At 32.6% G+C, this 24104-nt stretch overlaps 1 protein-coding gene across 1 annotated transcript in view; it reads left to right on the top strand.

Annotated features, from left to right (window-relative positions):
- The window catches only part of si:ch211-282j22.3 (ER degradation-enhancing alpha-mannosidase-like protein 3), a 32752-nt gene extending 14330 nt beyond the window's left edge, over window positions 1-18422 (top strand). Inside the window, exons 13-20 of the mRNA XM_056446171.1 lie at window positions 2208-2332; window positions 4097-4262; window positions 5955-6106; window positions 6188-6308; window positions 8971-9147; window positions 9235-9400; window positions 12019-12210; window positions 15695-18422. Of these exons, the coding sequence (XP_056302146.1) occupies window positions 2208-2332; window positions 4097-4262; window positions 5955-6106; window positions 6188-6308; window positions 8971-9147; window positions 9235-9400; window positions 12019-12210; window positions 15695-15876 (1281 nt within the window). The 3' untranslated portion in view covers window positions 15877-18422. The remainder of the gene's footprint in view (window positions 1-2207; window positions 2333-4096; window positions 4263-5954; window positions 6107-6187; window positions 6309-8970; window positions 9148-9234; window positions 9401-12018; window positions 12211-15694) is intronic.
- Window positions 18423-24104: the final 5682 nt, after the last annotated feature.

Below are 24104 nucleotides of genomic sequence, written 5' to 3'. Positions count from 1 at the left end.
GATTAAAGTGTTTACATGAGTTGCTTTTTGAATGTTCCTTTCATGTTCCTGTTTTACATGTTATAGTACATAGTTCGATTAATGTCATGACATCACTTTTCAACGCTTACTCTGAAGTTTCGCGCAACAATAGTTCATGTTCGTCAACTTTTCATTCATGCCCCCATGACAAAGTCAATTCAAAGTCAAGGAACTTCATAATTTCTTCCAGAATTCTCAGCATAGTCATCATTTCCCTGCTTGCACCAAAAATGTGCTCTCTTCCTTGAAGCCATTCTCATTTGTTTGTTGTCAAACAAGTCCTGACAACCTCTGTGTTTGCGTTCTATTGCAAAATGTAGCGAAAAGTTCAGCAAACCGGTAATGATTTGATTGCTGTGTTTACATGTCTGTGCTGCACTTCAATAATGCGACTAAAATAGGAATAATCCACATGTTTTAATCTATTTCTGTTTATTTTATTTATTTATTTATTTATTTATTTATTTATTTATTTATTTTATTTATTTATTTATACAGGGACAATGTACAACATGACATGTTGTGCCAGATTTAGCTATAGAGCTAATTTATATCTGTAGTCCCTGGGCAGGAAGTTGTAACAAATCTAACAATATAAAAAATAAATAATAGTACAATATACAGTTGAAGTCAGAATTATTAGCCCCCCTTTGAATTTTTTTTTCTTTTTTAAATATTTCCCAAATTCTGTTTATCAAAGCAAGGAAATTTGCACAGTATGTCTGATAATGTTTTTTTTCTTCTGGAGAAAGTCTTTGTTTTTTTTTCGGCTAGAATAAAAGCTTTAAAAAAATGTAAATCCATTTTAAGGTCAAAATTATTAGCCTCTTTAAGCTATATTTTTTTTTCCTCTATAGTCTACAGAACAAACTATCGTTATACAATAACTTGCCTAATTACCCTAACCTGCCTAGTTAACCAAATTAACCTAGTTAAGCCTTTTAAATGTCACTTTAAGCTGTATAGAAGTGTCTTGAAAAAGATCTAGTCAAATATTATTTACCATCATCATGGCAAAGATAAAAATAAATCAGTTATTAGAGATGAGTTAATAACTATTATGTCTAGAAATGTGTTCTAAATCTTCTTTCCATTAAACAGAAATTGGGGGAAAAAAATAAACGGGGCCTAATAATTCAGGGGAGGGGGGGGCCTAATAATTCTGACTTCAACTGTATACTTACATTGCATACAATATATCAAAGTCAATGAAATCAAATCAGTTGTAGCATATTTGATCTTCTTTAAGCCAAACCGTTTTAAAATGATTAAAAGTGGACCTCTCTCTAATATGCACTGGCATTTTATTCTATCTTTCTGCTGCTCTGACTGAAAAAACTGATTGTCCAAAAGCAGTTCTCTTGAGTTTTACTGAACAATCACCTCTAACTGATGACCATGCATTTGGATATTCAGAGATCAGTTTCAGGCCTCCTTTATATGTGGAAATAAATTAGATATGTGACAATGTGACTATCATGTAAATGGGCAGATTGGATTTATTGAGGCATTCCATTTTGTACGTCATTAAACTTGCGACAATGTGGTACTTCTCCGTGGTTTAATGACGTAGAAGGAAGAGCATGTGTGTGCTAATCCTAAAAATTCGGACCCACTGCTCCTCATTAAAGCCCGCCACAATTTGCTCCCACCAAACCTGAGATCTCTCTCGTACCCACAATTCCTCTGAATGGTGGAGGAAACCATATGTAAAACATAAGTGCAAGCTGCGATGACGGCCCTTTCCCTCCTCCTCAAAATCATTTTAAAGTTGTGTGAACTTCACATATTTCGCAGGGCTAAAAGCAAGACAATTTCTTCCATCGTGGCTAGTGTGGTGCAAATGCTAGAACCCAATTTTACGCATGAGCAATGTCATAAATTGCATGGCAAGTGTAAACGCATGAATCAGATAGGGGTCACAATTAAAAGAACGTGTAAACGGACAGGCAGAAACAGACAGTGTAAACTGGCCTATGACTTAGTGGGATTAAGGTCATGAAAAATCTGTTTACATGGTAGACTCTTAATATGAGTATTGTCTAAATCATAGTAAAATCTGAGTATTGGTGTCCATGTAAACGTACTCATTATGAACAACCTTAAGGGTTATAGTTGACTTGTCAAACTAGTTCAATTGTCTGCCTACGTTATTTTTAAAAAACAGTTTTGGCTTTGTATTCTAGGCTACAGGTGATCCGTACTACTTGAAAGTGGGCCAGTCTATAGTGGAGAAGCTGAACGCTCATGCTCGGGTCCCCTGTGGTTTTGCCGCTGTACAAGATGTAAGAACAGGAACCCACGAGGACAGGTAAGAGTCTGTTTTGGTCTTCCTAAAAATCTGTCCCAAAATGCACTGACACGCATCAACAAATGCAGTCAATCACCAGCAAGCCACATACAGTTGAAGTCAGAATTATAAGCTCCCTGTATGTTTTTTTTTCCCAGTTTTTGTTTAACGGAGAGAAAATTTTTTCAACACATTTCTAAACATAATAGTTTTAATAACTCATTTCTAATAACTGATTGACAGTAAATAATATTTTACTAGATATTTTGCAAGATGCTAGTCTTCAGCTTAAAGTGACATTTAAAGGCGTAACTAGGTTCATTATGTTAAGTTAGGGTAATTAGAAAAGTCATTGTTTAACAGTGTCTTGTTTTGTAGACAATGAAAAAATATAGCTTAAGGGGCTAATAATATTAACCTTAAGTTTTTTTTTATTTTTTATAAAAACTGCTTTTATTTTAGCTGAAATAAAACAAATAAGACTCTACAGAAGAAAAAATATCATAGGAAATTCTATGAAAAATTCCTTAGAAAAAAATCAAAGGATTGCTAATACTTTTGACTTCAATCATGATTAATCATTAATTGAAGCAAATTGTGTACTGAGACTACTACCACATTGTTGTCTGCTTTATCTCTGGACTTTTACATGCATGCCATTTACACTGCTGCATTTTCATTATAAATCAACATTTTACAGTGAGAAATCTTCTTTTATTGAATTTTAAACTATGTTTTTAGCTTAAAATGCGTGATACGTGACCATTCACTCTCTCTGGGCATGCATATGTTTTGCTGACAATTATACTTGAGAGTTTACCGCTTGTGTGATGGTCATATGATCATAATTTGACGAATCAGGGAACGATACACTATAGTCAGAGGTAGGTAAGAAGAAATTACTTTTCATTTGTTACGTTTACTTGAGTAAAATTGTCGAGTATTTGAGTACATTTAAAGATGTGTACTTTTACTCTAACTCAAGTACATATTTAGAGAAAAACTTTACTCTTTGCTACATTTGGCAACGTTCTTCAGTTATTGTCAAATAGAAATAAATGTGACTCGTATGACTTGTTAGCAAATATCACGAAGCACCACGTTGGAGAGGTTGTTTTGCGAGAGGTTGGTAAAGAGGCACGTCTTCTTTCTGCTTTTGTTTAGCACACGGGCCTATGTTGGAATGATGGCTATGTGATGGCCATCCATCCATCCATCCATCCATATATAAAATAACTTTGATTAAAGTAACTAGTAACTATTTACTTGAGTAATATTTTTCATTGGATACTTTTTTAGTCTTACTCAAGTAACTTTTAAGATTGTTACTTGAGTAAAAAATTCCTCAAGTACTTGTACTTTAATAGATTTTGAGTATAGATCTTTTATAGATCTTGAGAATAGATTTTGGATACTCTACCCACCTCTGACTAGTCCTGAAAACCATTGATTATGCATTGCCATGTCTTTATTTTTAAAAGTTTGTCTATACTGAAATGAAATACCAGAGCTTCCAATCTAAAACAAAATATTTAGCATTTTTAAAACCATAATTTTTTTTTGGATCGAAGATGCCGAAGTAATGTGGACACAAGGTGTAACAGTAACCAAACGTAGGCGTTTAAAAAAAATGACATAAGCAAAACTACTATTGCTTCACCACATTACATGCCACAAACAGACAAATCAGCATGTTTAATTGGTGAATTGGGTGGTTGTCTTCATTGAGATTAATTTTAAAGTGCTGCAGTAGTCTAATCCTTTTTGATGTTTGTTTATTTCAAGGATGGATTCTTTCTTCCTGGCTGAGATGTTTAAGTACCTCTACCTGCTGTTCTCAGAGAAGAGTCAGTTACCTATAGACATTGATGACTATATTTTCACTACTGAGGCTCATTTGCTCCCAGTATCCCTGTCTACTACCCAGACTTCCTGTCTTACCAACGGAACGGTAAGAGCTCCCAACTGATTATCCCAACTGCTCCTACCCTTAAGAGAAGCAAAGGCGTTGACACAGGAGAATTTTTTTTTGTTTTGTTTGTGCTGACGTTGTAAATGTTAATTGTCTGTCAAAACTGTACAGTGGATATTCTACTTCATGGCATCAAAGTGTCTGACTTAGTAGGGCTGCATGGTAAATAACCCCAAAATGCCAATATTGTAGCAGAAACCAATCAGTTAAACATGTACTTGTGGAATGCCCCATTTTTAATGTTATCAGACAAGGTTTTTTTTATCTGGAGAGACTTTAAATTAAATATTTTTAAATGTGAATGCTTCTAAAATTGTACAATTTCTATCAAAAGTAAACCTTAAAAGAGATTTTTATCTTCTATATTATCATTATTTTTATTTATGTGTTTTTTATCTTGTGTATTTATTGCTGTTGATGACTTTAAAAAAAAAAAAAAATTATATATTTTTATAATTATAGATAAGTGGTATTTATAAAATGTGGTAAACTTGATAATTTTTTTTTGCCATGACAGCCATAGAAGCTGATATGGCAATAAACTTAAAATTCTCTCTTTCTCTCTTTGCATGGTAAACGAGATGCAGTCGAAATTATGATTTAGCAAAATCTGCAATTGTATTTGTGAATATAATGTAATGCAATTTTAATAAAATACAATGAATGGGTAATTTGTCAGGAAAGCATGGCTGATCGGTAATAAAGCTATTCCAAAAGCCAGGGGTTGCTCTCACGCAGAAATTGTAAATATGTGATACGAAGAATAGACCAAGAAAATCAAATAGAGGAGCATTAAAGTCTAGAAGGAATACAGCTGCAGATATTCTCATCAATACAGCCTTTTTGTTACACTGTACACCAATAATTAATATTTTTACATTAGTATGAAAAGTAGGTTTAGGGTTGGGGTAGGGGTAGACATTAATAAATAAAATTAAATGGGTAATTTAGAAAAAGAAAAAAAAAACATTTTTTATATATATATATATATATATATATATATATATATATATATATATATATATATATATATATATATATATATATATATATATATATATATATATATATATATATATATATATAATTCTCGTTAACTTCCGGCTGAAGCAGTAGCCCTTCTAGCAACAACCGATTTGACAGCGTTTATTGATTCAAAGCCACACAACTGCAGAATCATCTCACGGAAGGATTTGCTTCAGACACTTAACTGAGGTTATGAAGTGAGTTTGGAGTAAAACCATTGGTTTTGAAGGTTTAAATGCGATTATCTTTACACGTTGTTAATGATAGCCATGTTTCAATCCAAAATTGAAGATTTAACATGGAGCTTCCCCTTGTTTAAAGGCTTTTACAACAGGTAGCTACGGGAACTCTGTTAAAGGAACTAGCCACCAGGTCTAGTAATTTCTCACCACAATTCCCCTAAACTGCACTCCTAGAACTACAACCCAATTCCTGCATTGCAAACATGTCAAAAGTAGATTCTTCTCCCAATAGTTCTAGGATCTATGACGAGAGTAGTTCCTCTTGTCCAATAGGCTCTTTTGACATTTCATGTTTGGCTAGTCCATATATGAGTAAAACAGAAACAACGAAGAGCGTGATAGTAGAAAATAAAGAGTGGTTCTTATTGAAGGCAACACTGACACATTCATGTTTATCGTACAGGACCCTCAAGCTCATCAAGATGATTTGTTTTCATACTCCTGCCCCAGTGCTCAAACCCTGTTTCCCAACAACCCCACATTCGCCAAGACAATCAGAGACGGATATAAATACCTCACCGGTGTGGGAAGAGCGCAGCAGGCCTCATCTGTCAGGTGGGTCAGATGACACAGAGTCACTGTAGAGGAACATGTACATGAAATAAAGGCTTTATTTCCTCTACTTCTTGAACACAGGGGGATTGAGCTGCCTCTTCATGACACAGGCCTGGAGCCAGTGGAGTTTCTGAAGAGCATGGGCATCTCTCTAACACCCCTTACTGAGCTGGTCTCCGCAAGTCAAGGCTCAGCGCCTCAGGTGACTCTAAAAGAGAATGATGTGTTTAAGTAAATCAGCTTGAATTATTTATATACAACTGTAATATTTACAGGACTACTTGTTAACTTAGATTTGTCCTCAGATTTAAGGAAAATTCACTGGTCCCACCACAGAAAAGTAACAAATAAAATAAAGTAGTGGTTGTTTTCATTATTTTTGACCCATACAGTAGTTTTGGTTTGTTTTTTAATGTGCTTGAAGCCTTTTCCTCTCATGAAAAGCTTATTTATTTGATATAAAATACAGTAAAACTAAAATATATATATTAGTAAGTATATATTTTAAAGTAATCTATTCCTGTGATTCAAAGCTGAATTCTGCCACATCATTACTCCAGTTTTAAGTGGTGTTTCGAGCACACCGGCTCTTCATCAGGCTGATGTGTGTGCAGATTGATGCGTGTGCAGTTTTTTGCATTTTTACAGTTTTAAGTAACACATTATCTTTAAATGTAAATGTTTGTTTTTTTCTATTATGCTAATCTACTGAAGCATCATCTCTGATTTTGTTACTGTTTTATATTTTTTACTTTATTAAATACAAACATAATTAAACATGGGTTAACAGTCAGTAATAACAAAAAATAATAAAAGCAAATAAACAAATAAATATAGTTGAACAAAGATACATTAAAAAATGGTATTTGAGTATCTTTTTCTGTGATGGATTTATAAATATTTGAATTAGCTTGAATTATTATGTATATTTGGTAACACTTTATAATAACTACGCAGTATGAATTATTTATTAAGTTTATAACTGCAGCAACAAATGCTGTATTGTTGATTTATAAGCACATTTATAATGTAAATGTGCTTCTAAATAATCTGCTTAATTTTACTTTCATACTTTGTGACTGGTTGATTTTTCATTACTAAATTCAGTTTTGCATTATTTACAAACCATTTGTATTTAATAGTAGTTGGAGGTTTTTAAGATCATTCAAAATGAGTTAGTTTAATAATCATTTACAGTTGAAATCTTATTATTCAGGCATATAGTTATGGTTACTATATATGTTAATAAATGCTTTATTAACTCAACTTCATGCAGTTTTGTGACCTAATCTAAAGTAAAGACTTTTTATGCTTTGTAGATCCCTTATAAATGACAATTAAAGGCTCAGTGTCAAATGAACAATAATCTTTGCAATCTTATCTAAAAAGTAAAATTACTGTAAGGTTTGAACATTTCTGAATAACAGGAGTGTCAAAATATGACAAAATTGGATTAAACAACAACAATAAAATAATTTAACAATAGAATATAATACAATGTTTAAACTGTACAGTAATAGTATTTTAAATAAGATTGCAAAGATTTATTTTTATTTGATACAGATTCATTTGTGTATCTTAAAATGAATAGAAATTAATAAATGAATCATTTATGTTCTTTTCTTCCTGTTTAGAATTTAACTGAGTCTTTAATTGTCATTTATAAGGGATTTATAAAGCATAACTAGTCCTCACTTTAGATTAGGTCAAAGAACTGGATGAAGTTGAGTTAATAAAGCATTTAATAACATACAAGTTAACTATTAATATATGCCAGAATAATAAGAATTATAAATGTTAATTTGAATAGTTTATTAATCATTTACTAACTCATTCTGAATGATCTTTAAAAGCAACTTGCCATGCTTAAACAACTGGTTTGTAAATAATGCGATACTTAATTTGGTAATGAAAAAAGTCATTAACAAAGTATGAAAGTACAATCATTAAGCACATTGTAAATGTGGTTTTAAGTCAAGTATAGAGCATTTGTAGATGCAGTTATAAACTGCTTACTAACGTTTATTAATGTAGAGTTAATGCTTAACAGATAATGAATTCACTATTTGCTAATACTTAATAAATGGTTCATAATGTGTGGTTATTATAAAGTGTTACCGTAATTTTACTACTTTTATTTTAATTAATTAATTAATTAATTTATTTACTAGTTTTATATTTCATCATTTTTGGTTTTGTTTTATTTTTATATTAGTTTTAGCAATTTCAGTACTTAAAAAATATTTAAAATGTATTATTATATTCAGGGGTGTCTTAAATTCACTGAAATATAGTGTTGTAGGTCTTAAATCATTTTAAACAGATCTTAATTTTCCTATGTCCAAGTAAAGCTACCAATGGCTAACACCCATATCACCAGTAATCCATCTCAAAACTTTGTTTTCTTTTATTAAATTTTTTTTATTGCAAAAAGATAAAATACACAACAACTGTTTGACATTTTTATAGCAAATTCTCCTAATTAAATTCCCCAGTCAGGGAAAGAAAACTAAAGCAACACATCCCCTTACATGATCTACATTAATACAACAACTATTTTCAGAAGTACCCGGACCATTAGAAAATATCCTGTTTAGCCCTGTATAAGTCTAAAAAAATATTTCATAATGGTCTTAAAAGAGTCATAAAAAGTCTTAAATTTGATTTGAAGAAACCTGCAGAAACCCTGTATATTATACATGATTTTATTTGCCTAACTTTAATCTAATATTTATCAGCTTAACTTGACTAAATTAAAATTAAATCGCTTTAGTAGCCACTAAGAGCACTGGGAACAACTGTTGTGTGTCTGTGAATGATCTGTTCTTCTGTATGTCAGTTTATTTATTCATTTTTCCCCATAGGATACTCAGAAGGGTGTGTTCAAGCTGAAGCTGGTAGCAGAGGTCAGCCAAACCCCTGAGCATGAGGAAGTGATGCCACTCATTGTCCAGCTCATTTCCCCTCCATTTTTGGGTCGAACCGTGCTTACGGCTGGTCCAGCGAAGTTTGGGCTGGATCTCACCAAACAAGAGCACGGGGTATGCATGCGTACAGCCACTTCTGATTGCAGGGCACTTCAACTTTTTATTACAATGCACTATTGCCTCATCTCATCTGTCTCTTAGGTGAAAGGACGTATTATGAAGAGTGTTCCCTATACAGCTTGTGGACCCATAGAGAACACAGTGGAGCTGCAGGGACACATAGCGCTGGCATTAAGAGGAGACTGCATGTTTGCTGCTAAAGCACGACGCCTACAGGAAGCAGGAGCCATAGGTGTCATCTTCATTGGTAAGAGCTAGTAGAGATGCATGATCGGAAACCAGACTTTTTCTTTTTTACAGCGGGGAAAATAAGTATTAAACATGGGGGGAATAATATTTCCAATATAGCTGTTAACATGGAATTGAACCATATTTTGGTAAACCCAAAAAATACAAATATAACAAAAAAACATATGTAATAACAATGGAATGACACAAAGAGAAAGTACTGAAATGTATTTAATACTTTATACAAAAGTCTTTTTTAATGACGAGAGCGTAAGCCTCTCATTTAGAGGATAAAGTCACATGCATTGCTTAAGTGAGTTTTTTGAGTTTTTTTTTTTTTATTTTTTTTATAAAGACCCCAACAGAGTGTAAAAATCTTGATAGTTCTGTGGGTCTCGTCTATCAAATCTGATCTGTATTTAGAATTTTCTATTGGATTCAAGTCAGGTGATTGGCTGGGCCATTCTACAGCTTGATTTTCATTTTCTGAAAGCATTTGAGAGTTTCCTTGGCTGTGTTTTGGATCATTGTCTTGCTGAAATGTCCACTCTGGTTTTATCTTCATCATCCTGCTAATGTAGATGTTGGACTGAAGCAGCTAATATTCATTTATCAATGAGGAAGGGCAGAGGGTTGCTGAAGAACTACTGAGAGATTTCAACTGCTGTCTGGGCTTTCTCCGCCTTTCTAGATTCTCCCTTTCTTCATGTGTTCAATACTTTTTCCCTGTGTTACTTGATTTTATTATGCGTAACTTCATTTGCATTTGTAACCTAATTAAATTAGTTTTAATTAGTTTTATTTATATATATATATATATATATATATAGAGAGAGAGAGAGAGAGAGAGATATAGATAGATATATATATATATATATAGATAGATATATATATATATATATATATATATATATATATATATAGATAGATAGATAGATAGATAGATAGATAGATAGATAGATAGATAGATAGATAGATAGATAGATAGATAGATAGATATAAATGTATTTCTTTTATATATATATATATATATATATATATATATAGATATATATATATAGATAGATATATAAATAAAACTAATTTAATTAGGTTACAAATGCAAATGAAGTTACGCATAATAAAATCAAGTAACACAGGGAAAAAGTATTGAACACATGAAGAAAGAGAGAATCTAGAAAGGCGGAGAAAGCCCAGACAGCAGTTGAAATCTCTCAGTAGTTCTTCAGCAACCCTCTGCCCTTATATATATATATATATATATATATATATATATATATATATATATATATATATATATATATATATATATATATATATATATATATATATATATAGATAGATAGATAGATAGATAGATAGATAGATAGATAGATAGATAGATAGATAGATAGATAGATAGATAGATAGATAGATAGATAGATAGATAGATAGATAGATAGATAGATAGATAGATAGATAGATAGATAGATAGATAGATAGAAAGAAATGTATTTCTTTGGTTATTATCAACATCTGGGGAAAATTTCAAGGCAATATCACCTTTAAAAATAGGTTTTCTGAGAAAAGATGACATGTTCAAAAGATGACATGTTTGGCTGATCCCTTTTCTGGAGCTGCACACATTTAATAGTACAAAGTGTGTAAACGGAGCATTAAAAGAAGACTGCTATACTAACAGACATACTGTACTGGCAGCACAAACTGAACACCAACATAAAAACATGATGTATTCTGCATTCAGTTTAACCAATTTAACAGTATTGGTCTTTATTCATTTCAAATAAAATTAAATAAAAACACTGTTTAGATAAGTTTTGAGCAGATAAGATGGATTTGATTTTTACAAGTTTTCTTATAGCTCAAGTTTAGGTGATCGCTGTGATTTATTTATTTTTTTAAGTAATTTTTTTTTTATGTTTCAAAGTCTAAAAAAAAACAAACAAACAAAAAGGATTTAGAGTTGTAAACCAAATTCTTAATTTCCTTTGAAATATTTTTTTTCTTCCCCAAAACAACGTACTAAACAATTTTTCACAGTATTTCCTGTTCTATTTTTCTTCTTGAGAAAGGCATCTTTATTTTAATTTAGAAAAAAACATATAATAAAAGTAGTAAAACACGTACTGTCATCATCGCAAAGCCAAAATTAATTGGTATGTTGCATATTGAAGCCCTGAGTGTTTGGTTGTGTCTGGTTTTTATACTTTGTTACACTGCGCTTCCGTTGACAGCAACGGAAAAAAAATGCTGTAAGTAGCGCCACCTACTGGAAGAGAATTAGTGTTTTTTTTTTTAAGCATGTGATATTTTTATTTACAGTTACATTTACATTCCCCTTATTGTGTATACCCTTACTGTATGTTGTCGTTCTTTTATTTATTGGCTTACTTGGCAGGGATACTGTATTTTAATTAACATTGCTACAAATGCACCAGAATTCGCCAAATTAGCCATGTTTTCATCCTTTGTCCCTGGGCAGATGGTAAACTATTCTCCCTAAAGATGAACAAAGCAATTCTAAAATAGACAGCTATACACATCCAGATTAATATAGTGTGTACAGACAAATACCACTATTATATGTAACATGACGGCAGTGTTCTAATCTGAATGTGTCTTGTGGATTATCCTCAGATCATAGAGAGGGCAGCAGCAGTGCTGAGACTCCTCTGTTTCAGATGGTTGGAGACGGAGAACCCACTGATGACATCACGGTGCCTCTAGTGTTCCTCTTCAGCAAAGAGGGAGCAACGCTCACTGCCGCTCTGCAGGAACATCACAATGTGGACGTCCTCCTGCTGCCCAAAGAGAGACAGCTGGGAAAAGGTGATTAGATCAAGCTACAACTAATCGTGATTTTTATTTATTTTCTTGATTTTTCCAGGAAGCCTTTACTGGTACTAATTAGCAAACAAATATTGAGAAAATCTTTATACGTGTAAGATTTGCTTGCTTTCATTTGTTTGAATTGGATTTTTAAAGCATTTTTATTAAACTACTCTGAGATTATAGATTAATTGCTAAACGTGAATATATAATATTTATATTAATTTTAATATTAGTAGTTTTTTTAGCATTTAGTTATAACTAAATGATTACGTTTTCTAAATTAATAACTAAATTTAAATTCAAATTTTAATTGTAATTTTCTTTACTTTAAATATTTTGTAGATATATGTAAATCATAATCAGAATTATATTTATTGATATTATTAATAATTAGACATTTTCCAAAAAAATGAATACAATTTTAAATAAATTAAATGTTTTTTTTATTGTTTTTTTATGTATTTTAGTTTATTACTAACAATAATAATGAAGTCATAAAGATTTTTTCTTTTGATAAAATTGATTTTCTTTTGTATTCTAGCATTTAGATAATACATAATCCTTAGTGTTTATTTATATATTTATATATTTAAATGTTAATAATAATAATAAATAATGACTCACTTTATCAAACAAAATATAATCATAATACATTTTGCATATGCTTAACTAATGTCATAATTATATATATACAACCCCAAATCAGAAAAAGTTGGGACAGTGTGGAAAACGCAAATAAAAAAAGTAGTGATTTCTAAATTTACTTTTTTATTTACTATTTTATTGCAGACAATACAACAAACATCATTTAGGCCCAATCCCAATTCTGTATATAAAGGTTGAACAGGAGAGGTGCCAGAATTGAGCCTTGTGGGACTCCATAAGGTTATTACTCCATAGGTGACCAATGGTCACCTATGCTGACATAGTAACCTCTCCCTTCAAGGTAGGATCTGAACCATTTAGGGAGTAGGAGTCAGGAGATATATTCCACCTTTTATTGTGAGCAAGGAGGTAGTTTTCTGTAATGAACAATAAGTATAAGGAAATAATAAAACATCAAACATGAAAATATTTATGTACTGACACAACAAATATCCCATTGCAAAAAATACAGTATTTGCAGCTCTCTTAAAGTGCAGTCAGCAGACTAATGTGTGCTGGATGTAAACAGAATATAAACGGACATAAATGACTAAAGCTGCATTATATAAAGGACATGTGACCGCATAAGGCATAAAGAATGTGGGATATGGTACACTGAATCATAATAAAACACATACACAACGTCAACGATGACATCGGAATTAGCCACGATGCCGATGGTAGCAGCACTTTCACTTTTGGTTTACACGAAAACTAATGCTCGTGGCCGATCGCGGGTCACTAACAACACGCACTTAATATCAAGCATACAAGGGGAATTACAAACATGCCGTGACGGAACACACTTACTTGGCATAACTTTACCCCACACTTCACAATGTCACACGGATGGAAATCGCGTCTCACTCATATGACTCGCCATGTATAGCATATATGGACTCAAACACGCATCTTCCGGAAGTTACATCCTACATTAATAATTTAAGCCCTTTACAGAACGCTCAGTAAATCGTGTTACAGCCATAGTATAAAGAATTCAGAACAATTATAGATAGTGTAATTTAGCGGTATTTATTTTAGTTTTTTTTTATTAAAAGCATGACAGTAAAACTTGAACTGGGTTATGAATATTAAAATGTGCTTTTTTTGTTGTACAAATTTGTAATAATGACAAAAAAAAAATACTAATTTGTGGATATCCTTACCTGCGGTTGCAGCGATACTGCCGTTGTAGCTGGTGTATTCTGGGAAATTTTCTTACCCCTTGGTTTCGAGTGTGGTCCTGAAAAATCTTAGTTCAAAGGGGTATTTAAAGATCTCTTAAGAGAATTGGGACACCCCTCGTTTTGTGCGTTCCCATGAAGGGGTAGGGGTAAGGGGAAGGGCTAAGGGGTAGAATTGGGATTGGGCCAATGTGTTCATGTGTTTTGTTGTTGTTGTTGTTTTTTCAAAATAAACATGTATTCCAATTTTGATTCTTGCAACACATTTCAGAAAAAGCAGGAAGCATTTACCACTTTGTAATATTGTTCCTTTTCACTACACTTAAGGGACTAAAGACACCAAGTGATGATGTTTCAGGTGTAATTTTGTCTCATTCTTCCTGTAAGCAAGTCTTAAGGTGGGCAATAGTACGAGGTCTTTGTTGTGGCATTTTATGCTTCAAAATGCTCCACACATTCTTTTTTAGAGACAGGTTGGGACTGCAGGCAGGCCAGTCAATTACCTGTATCCTCTTCCTCCACAGCCAAGATTTTGTAATGTGTGTAGAATGCGGTTTTGCATTGTTTTGTTGAAGTATGCATGGGCGTCCCTGGAGAAGAAGGCAGTATATTGTACTTTTCAGCATTAAACGTGCCATCACAGAAGTGCAAGTTACTTTGCCAAGGGCACTTGCGGCTGGAAACCGTCTGGATGATCCGTTTTTACTTTGATCCGGAGTACACGCCGTCCATTTCTCTCAAAAAATACTTGAAATACTGATTCATCAGACCACAGTACACGTTTCCACTGTGGGATGGATCACCCCAGATGCCTCCGAGCCCAGAGAAGTGGACGGCACTTTTGGACACTGTTAACATAGGGGTTCCTTTTGGCACAATACAGTTTTAACTGGCACATCTGGATATAACTATGTAATGTGATATTTGACATAGGTTTGCCAAAGCAGTCCTGAGCCCATGTGGTGATATCACTTCTAGATGAATGACTGATTTTTGACACAGTGCAGCCTGAGGGATCGGAGATCAAGGTTGTTCAGCTTAGGCTTGAGGGCGCCCTGTTCTTTATACACTGAAAATCTTCACTAAAAGTCTTTTAATTGTGTTATGCGCTGTTGAAGGTCAAATATCCAAATGCCTTCCTATCTTTTTTTGAGGAATATTGTTTTTAAACTCGTATATTTGTTGGCAAACTTGCGATCCTCTGCCCGTCTTTGCTCCCAAGGGATTAAAACCTTTCTTGGATGCTGCTTTTGTACCAAATCATAATTACAATCACCTGGTGACATCACCTGTTTCAAATCAAATCATTATTTAACCAATTTACCTGATTAGTAGCCCTAAATTGCTCCTGTCCCAACCTTTTTTTGGAATGTGTTGCAAGTCTGAATGACAGGAAAGGATGTATATTTACAAATGAAATGAAGTTCACCAGACAAAACATGAAGTATTTAGTGTTCATATCATCTGCTATGAAATACAGGTCAAAGTAAATTTGGAAATCACTACCTTTTTTTTATTTTCCTTTTCCATACCATCTCAACTATTTCTGATTTGGGATTGTATTTGTCTTGTATAATTTTTAGAATAATGCAGGCCCATTTTTAGAGGTGAACTTTAAGTGTCTTTTAACTCCTGCTCTTACTTCCTTAAAGAAAAACCTGAGAAGTTAAACATCAAGTTCCGTTTGGCCAAAGAAGGAGAGCTTGAAGAAGGTGAGACAGAAAGCACTACCATCCAGCTCATCCTGGAGCAAAGCGAAACTGCCACATCTTTACCAGGAGACCACCAGGAGACCTGCACCTTTCCACAGAAAGACTCCGAGAGCAGCCCCTGACAGCGGCTCAGACCTGATCACAGTTCTCTTCACACAACACAGGGCTTCTCTCCCTGTCTCTGACCTCAGATCAGCTCTGATCACTGATCAGCATCTCTGCCAGGCCTGGACTGCACCATATCAAGGGGGAACAGGAGACTCCCTCTGTTAAAGATGGTCTGATCTTGCGGAGCTGGAGCTACACCACAGGTCACAAGTTTGTGATCAGTAGGATTTGTTCATTTTTAATAATAATCCTATTCTGCTCACCATTTATCTAATCACAAATACAGTAAAATATTATTATAATGTAAAATAAAAGTTGTCTTTTTGAATGTTGGTTAAAATTTAATTTATTCCTCTGACCCAAAGCAGAATTTTCAGCATCATTTCTCCAGTCTTCAGTGTCACATGATCCTTCAGAAATCATAATATGATCAATTATTATATTCAAAATCAATTATTATTAATGATTTTTATAGTTATCGATGTTGAAAACCTTATTTCACACTTCATTTTTGTTTTTTGGAGTCTTTTATTTTGAAAAAGATGCACACATTTATTTTATGTCTTTAACTTTCACCCTTTAACAGTTTAATGTGCACTTAATAATAAAGTTATTACATTTCTAATGGTACTTTTAAATAGTACTGGTTCAGTTTCCACAAAAATATGAAGCGGCCCAACAGTTTTCAACACTAATGATATTAATAATAAATGTAATTTATTATTTAAATTAGATGAACTTGAATTTTGATTGTAAATTTCCTTGCGTTTTAAATCTTTTGTAGATAAATGAAATGTGTAATCATAATGTAAAGTCTTATATTTAGTATTATTGATAAAAGAAATTTAACAATGAAACATTAATACAGTTTAAATTAAATTCACATTTTGCTTTTTATTTTTGCAGTTTTTTTGTATTTACTTAATGTATCATTTTAATATGATCAATTATTATTGGTACTCAAAGTCGATCATTAATGATTTTTATTATCTTTAATGTTAAAAAACATTATTTCATGCTTCTTTTTTGTTTTGTGGAAACTGGGATACATTCGACCTTTTTGCAATCTTTTATTTTGAAAAAAATGCGTGTGTGCGTGCGTGCGTGTTTATTTTATGACTTTAACTTTCACTCTTGAACAGTTTAATGTGTGCTTGATTAATAAAGTTAATACATTTCTAATGGTACTTTTAAATAGTATTATATCAGTTTCCACATAAAAATATGAAGCGGCCCAACAAAATTAAATTAAATTATTTGAACTTAAATTTTTCATTGTAAATTTACATATATTTTAAATCTTTTGTAGATAAATGAAATGTGTAATCATAATGTAAAGTCTTATATTTATTATTATTATTGATAATCATAAGAAATTTGCCAATAAAAGAAATTATTACAATTTAAATTAAACTAATATTTTGCTTTTTATTTTTGCATTTTTTTTCGTATTTTAATGTATCATTTTTAATATGATCAATTATTATTATTATTATTGGTGCAAATTAAAATTAATAATTAATAAGGATTTTTATGATCATCAATGTTAAAAAAACATATCACCAGGACTGTATTTTTCATATTCGACCTTTTTGGAATCTTTTATTTTGAAAAAAATGTGTGTGCGCATATTTATTTTATGTTTTTAACTGCGCTTATTTCATAAAGTTAATACATTTCTAATGGTACTTTTATATAGTACTGGATCAGTTTCCACAAAAATATGAAGCAGCCCAACTTAATGTATCATTTTAATATGATCAATTATTATTATTGGTTCACATTAAAATTATTAATAAGGATTTTTAAGATCATCAATGTTGAAAACATTTCATGCTTCATTTTTGTTTTGTGGAAACTGGGATACATTTTTTGGAACCTTTGATTTTGAAAAAATTGTTTGTGCTTGCATGTTTATTTTATGTCTTTAACTTCCACACTTGAACACTTTAATGTGTGCTTGATTAATAAAGTTAATACATTTCTAATGGTACTTTTAAATAGTACTATATCAGTTTCCACATAAAAATATGAAGCGGCCCAACAGTTTTCAACACTAATGATGATAATAATAAAAAATGTTTATTGCGCAGAAGATCAGCATATTACAATCATATCTAAAGGATCTTCTAACACTGAAGACTGCAGTAACAATGCTGAAAATTTAAATTTAAATCACTGAAACAAATAACATTTTTTTAAAAAAATTTTACAATATTTTTGATATAATTAATTGCCTTGGTGACCAAAATAGGCTCATTTTAAAAACTCGGAGAACAAAAAAAAATGATACCAGTCTCAAACGTTTGACCACTAGTGTATATTAATCTGCACAGAGTGAGATGGACAATGCAAGAGATTCTTCTCAATCGACTACTATTGAAATGCAGTCGCTTTGGGAATTGAAGCGGTGTAAAAAAACGATTTCTCACACCAGACGTTTCTTTTATGACTGAACACAAGATCTGTGCATCCTTACTATTGTTATTTTTAATTCATCCTCAGAATCTAAGTGGCTTGAAGTCTTAACACAGGGCTCCCAAGACCAACCCCCATACCCCATCCCCAAAAAACAGTGTTGTAGTCAATGCACAGATGTTTAAATGAGAGTGAATGGACCAGAGTTTTCAGTGCTGAAACATCAGGGAAATCAATGATTTATGACTTGAACATGTCTGCATGTGTGTGGAAGGCATATACAGTGGCCTTTATCATTGTCACAGACTGTGTTTGTTTCATCACGTGCCAATGCTAAATCTGTTTATGTGTGCGCATATTTACAGTCATTGCTTAATTTCAATAACTTGGAAATTGGGAGAAAACTGGTAGATTTAGTTTTTGCCAATTTGCTCCAAAACTTGAAAAAGAAGATACTTTGAAGAGTGTTGAGGGGAAAAAAACAGGCATTTACTTCTATAGTACGAACAAAAACCTACTACGGAAATTAAAAGCTGATTTTCCAACATGATTAAGTAAAATGATGACAGAAATTTCGTTTTTTGGGTGAACTATCCCTTTAAGGAAGATCTCTGAGAGACAAACATGAATTGCGATGCATCTGTCATGACAGAAAGACTATGGGGATATTTTAATGTGTTTTGTGCAATGAGAAAGTTGTAATAATTACAATTAGTCTTGAATATTTTCGGTTTTCTGTCCCACATGCAGCACTATCACACTGTATGTACATTTGACACAAAATCCTTCACTTAATATGGGAATATTTGCATTAATGTTATAATACTAGGATTGTTTGCATTGATTTTTGATTCCAGTGCAAGTTCTCACACAGCCATACTGTAGCTCGGAATTGCAGAAGAGTATTAAATGGTTAAGTCACGTATATGAACGCTTATATCTTTCCCTCATAAGTCTTAATTACGACGAATTACGTTCAAACCTGTGTACCTCTTATTTCTCAAAGGGCTTTGTGACTGATTCACTTCGACGTGTGGCATAATACAGATCAGATAGGGTTATATTTATTTCTTAAGATATTTTCTATACATTACTTGAGAAGAAGTTGTTTGTTTTAAGGGTCGGTGAAAGCATTTATCGAGGACCAGAGTGATGGAATATGCTGTTGCTGTGACGAGATTTTTTAATAGTGTCTTTTTAAATTGCTGTTTTGTATTGACTGATGAAATGTTAGTACTTGCCATTAAAATAAATCAAATTATTGCCCTTTTTGGTCTAATATTATATTGTGTGTATCACAGATGAAGTCTGTAGACTGAGTACACGCTAAAATTTAGTGTTACTATTTTGTGTCAATTTTGATTACATATTAAAAGTCTCCATACTATGTAAGGATTTCAGTGCGGACCTCAGTATTAGCCTATTTATTTGTCGTTTTAATATTTTGACGTACATAATATAATACATTTTTAGTGTGATCACTTATTTTTTAATTAACAAAAAAGTTATAGCCAACAATCTGTGTGTGTCAACATTGGTCAGCAGGTGCCGCTATCGGTAAACGGTAAATGTAGACGTCGTCTGAATTTCTGTATTATTTTAGTTGTAGATTTTTTTTGTAATAAACACAATTAAAATAACTTTTTATAATGTCAGAGTGTCTAAAAAATATTAAGATACCTGCACATTGATAACTTTTAAAAAAATACTATTGTTTAAAAAGTTTAAAATTGCAGAAGTCAGTAAAACACTATATCTGCTCTAATGGTGCCAGTAAGGAATTGTGAGAAAGTTGCAAGAATAGGGTCACATTACAGTGTTATCTCAGAAAACAAAATTAAGATTTAAAATGATGAAAATTAAAGAATTTTCATAATATTTTTAACAGGAATTCCAGTATTATCCAATTTATCCTATGCCCGATGTGAGCACAGTACAACCAAAACAGTAAGGTTGATTGTTTTGTTTTTTGTTTTCACAAGAATGATAATCATGAATGTAAAACTGTGATGTGTTTAATATTTAACATTTTAGGTTTTGTAAATAATTCATTTTTTTGCTCAGATTTATCATGTCAATTCACAATTTCTCAATGTATCACCAGGAGCATGGATTTTATTTATTTTTTAATTATTATTTTACTACTTAATTGTCTAAAGTTGGTCAGCAAGTCTTTATTTTTTATACCCCTTTAAATATAACTTCAGCACTAACCTTCTATCTATAGGCCTTCGCTCAAACCCTTCACCGTTAAACTGACTTAGTGAAGTAAACAGCTTCTCTGCCAACTCATTTACCTCTACTTCTGTACATGAGTAGGTATTCATACAATTTTCTTTCTCTTTGATTTTAGCATAAATTTTGTAAAATTTTCACACCGAAAGTCCTATCTGGAAAAAGTTGAGTTATCAGTTTTAGCAAATAAACTTAATATTCATCCTGCTGATGCTGTGTAACGGGAGTCTGGAGTTTTTGACCAGTCTGAATAGATGGAGTATTATTATATATTTGTATCTCATATACTGTGTTATGCCACTGACATCTTTAGACAGACATCTTTCCTCTTCATGAACTATACAGAGCACCTGCAGATCAGCTAAACTGGCATTTGAAACAGCCGTATTGCCACTGTAGACTTATTTTAATGTTATTTGTCTTGTTTTCTTGGCATCTACATCAGCAATCCCTCTGCATTGGAGACATTATCAGCACCTAGACTGAGAATGATTATGTGCTAGGCTCCACATTGCTGTTTTCGGACTTAAGCAAAGATGCTGATGCATTGTACACTATACTGCGATTTAACATTATTGATCGTGAACTTAACATTGTGCAGTACACTATTTTCAATGACTGTCGACATGCTCCCAAATATGCCCATGCTATTTGTCTCTTATTTTCTTTATATTGACCACCTTCAATATTAATCCATTCTCTGTTTTGATCTCAACTTTAGGCAAATTACTGAGAAAGCACCAATCAGAGGCCTCATTTTTTATGATGTCATCATGTAGACTTCTTACAAAGTATTTTACAGTATTTTAAAAAATACAAGACACTGAAGTATTTTGATACAAAATATTGACCCATTTTCATAAACCCCATCAAATACAAATGACAAAATACTATATTGTGTTTAAAATACCTATTTGAAATACTTGTACCATAAACACTGCCTATCAGTGGTTAGCACTATTTAATTGTCTGTGTACTTTGATAGTCATTGGCTGCTAATATGATTTCACTATTTAGAATTGGCAAAGAATGCCTTTCTGAAATGATGTTCTTGCGGAGAAAGTCTGAATGTGTGAATATAAAACCAACTTTACCTCAATCACTACATTTAGTCTAAGTAATGTAAAATGTTGTAAATAATATTTAGTATTTAACACAGACTGATTGTTTTGCTTCATAAGACCACATTGTTTTTCATCAGAATTCACGGGTATTCATTTTATTTTGCCTGTGTGTGTTTTCTTTTACTCTTAAAGTGCTTGTACACCGTAAAAAATGACAAAAATTCACGATAGCAAATATTTTGAAGTTAGTCTAACTTAAGTTAATCTGTTTTCTTTTTGTATACAAACTTTAACCTACTGTTGTAGTCAGTTTGAATGATGTAAATTGAGATTACTTTAAAATTTGAACTAAAAACTAACAAATAATCTAATTTAAATAAATTAAGGAAACAATAATTTGTGTTTACAGTGTAGTCATTGATTTAGCTAGCTTCAGCTAATCCTTTTTAATGTTATATTGAAATAAACCCACACCTACATCCTATATGGTCTAAGGTTGAGTAAATTTACAGCACACCTAAATTGTTTGGGTGAACTTTTTCTTTAAAATATTAACGACTTCGGTAGTCTGATAAAAATGACCTGGTAATACTTATTACAATAAAATTGTACACCTCTAACATTTCCATCATTATACGTCAATCATTTTATTTTGAAACCTTTTATTTTGTTACTAACAGAATGCGTCCCTTCACCTGAGCGAAGAAGCACCACGTCAGCGTCATTGCGTCACGAGCTCATTCATCCTTCCGCTGCCGCAGGGATCTCCGCTAATCTGTCCTGTCAGTCAGCGGAGGTGCCGCTCCTCCTCCTCCTCCTCCTCCTCCTAAATCCCTCTCCTCTATCTTTAGCACTGTACCACAGCGGCTTAACGCTCTTTCAGAGTTGACGCTCCCATCTTCATTCGGGCCGGTTTGTCTCTGTCAGTCGCGTACATCTATCCGACCCACATCCAGATTTGGGAATGACACCCCGCGGTGTTTATCTGCTGTCCTGGACTTGAGAAGCTCCGTGAAGGATGTTGTTTTCCCCGAGCCGGAGCACACGGCAAGCCCGGGCCTCCCTCCTGCTGCCCGGGGTGCTGATCTGCGTAATCCTCGCCGCCGTCGGTGCGAGTATGCCGGGTAAGAATCTGTCATATGGTCTGACATATGGTGCTCTCACATCTTTTCTCAGCTGTTTTGTTTGTCATAGACGTTTAGTTAAAAATATTTAATGTTATTTAAACACAGTATCTAACTATTTAAAGTGGTTGAAGTGACATTTTAACACATGCTTGATTAAAAAAAAACCTTAAAGGGTTAGTTCACTCAGAAATGAATGTTTACTATTTAGTCACCTTCAAGTGGTTCCAAACCTTCATGGGCTGTTTCTTCAGTTGAACTCAAAATAAGATGTTTTGATGAAAGCTGAAAACCTGTAACCATTGACTTTCATAGCAGGAAAAACAAATATTGGGGTTAAGTTGGTTTTATATTCAAACATTGGGACTTAAACGTTCAATAAAATTGTAAAGCAGAATTTAATTAGGTTAATATAGATTAATTATCATGACATACTGTTATGAACACAACACATTGCATTTGTAAGTGTAACTAAAAAGCTGATAAACAAACTTATCTCTATGGAAGTTCTCTATTAAGGCTGCACAATATATCGTTTCAGCATCGATATTGCAATGTGTAGTCACATCGCAGAATATGCAATGTTGAGTTTGGATTATTATAGTTGATCAGCACCACAATTCAGAATACATAAGATCACAAAACAGTGAAACATTATCCTTTGCATGTGTTTTAAAGGCATTTCAAAAGAGTTTAAAGCATTTGGCACAAAAAAAGTCTGACATTTGTACTCAATACTCATGTGTATTCATTTCATTTGAATTATTAATATAATGAAGTCTGTGCAGTGTAATTTAACATTTTACATCACGTTTGATTATTAAATTTCTGTACCTGATGATAATCGGGTTGACGTCAATGTCCAACGTCAGACAGATGTTGCGTTTTGGCTGCTTTTCAACACAACCTAAAAACAACAAAATATCATTGCCTAATGATGTTACAGCTTGATGTTGTGTGGATGTTACCAATATGAAGTCTATTCGACGTTGGATTTTGATTGCCATACCAGACGAATAAATGTCAGTATTTGGCCTCAATATGACATTGGTTTAAGATGTTGGCTTGATGTTGGATTTTGGTCACTTTCCAACACAACCTAAAATCAACCAAATATCAACGTCATTTGACGTCATTAATGGATGTCAAAAAAGCATTGTCCTTAAATGCCGGCGACCTAAATCTAACCTAATATTAATGTCTTATGGCGTTGTGTGACTGCTGGGCTGTTTGACTCTCCAGAAAATCATAACATTTTTGTTTTACTTTTTTCATTGATCTATTGCATTTATTTTAACTTGAAATTTGTTTATTGTTTTTCATCCATGATTCACACCTGTACAAAATCCCCACGATTAGACAAAATTTCAAGATTTCTTTCTAAAATAGCGCTATTAAAAC

Source organism: Danio aesculapii, chromosome 21, assembly GCF_903798145.1.
Source record: "Danio aesculapii chromosome 21, fDanAes4.1, whole genome shotgun sequence".
NCBI lineage: Eukaryota > Metazoa > Chordata > Actinopteri > Cypriniformes > Danionidae > Danio > Danio aesculapii.
Note: the sequence above shows the minus strand (reverse complement) of the source record. Positions and strands in the feature narration are given on the sequence as shown.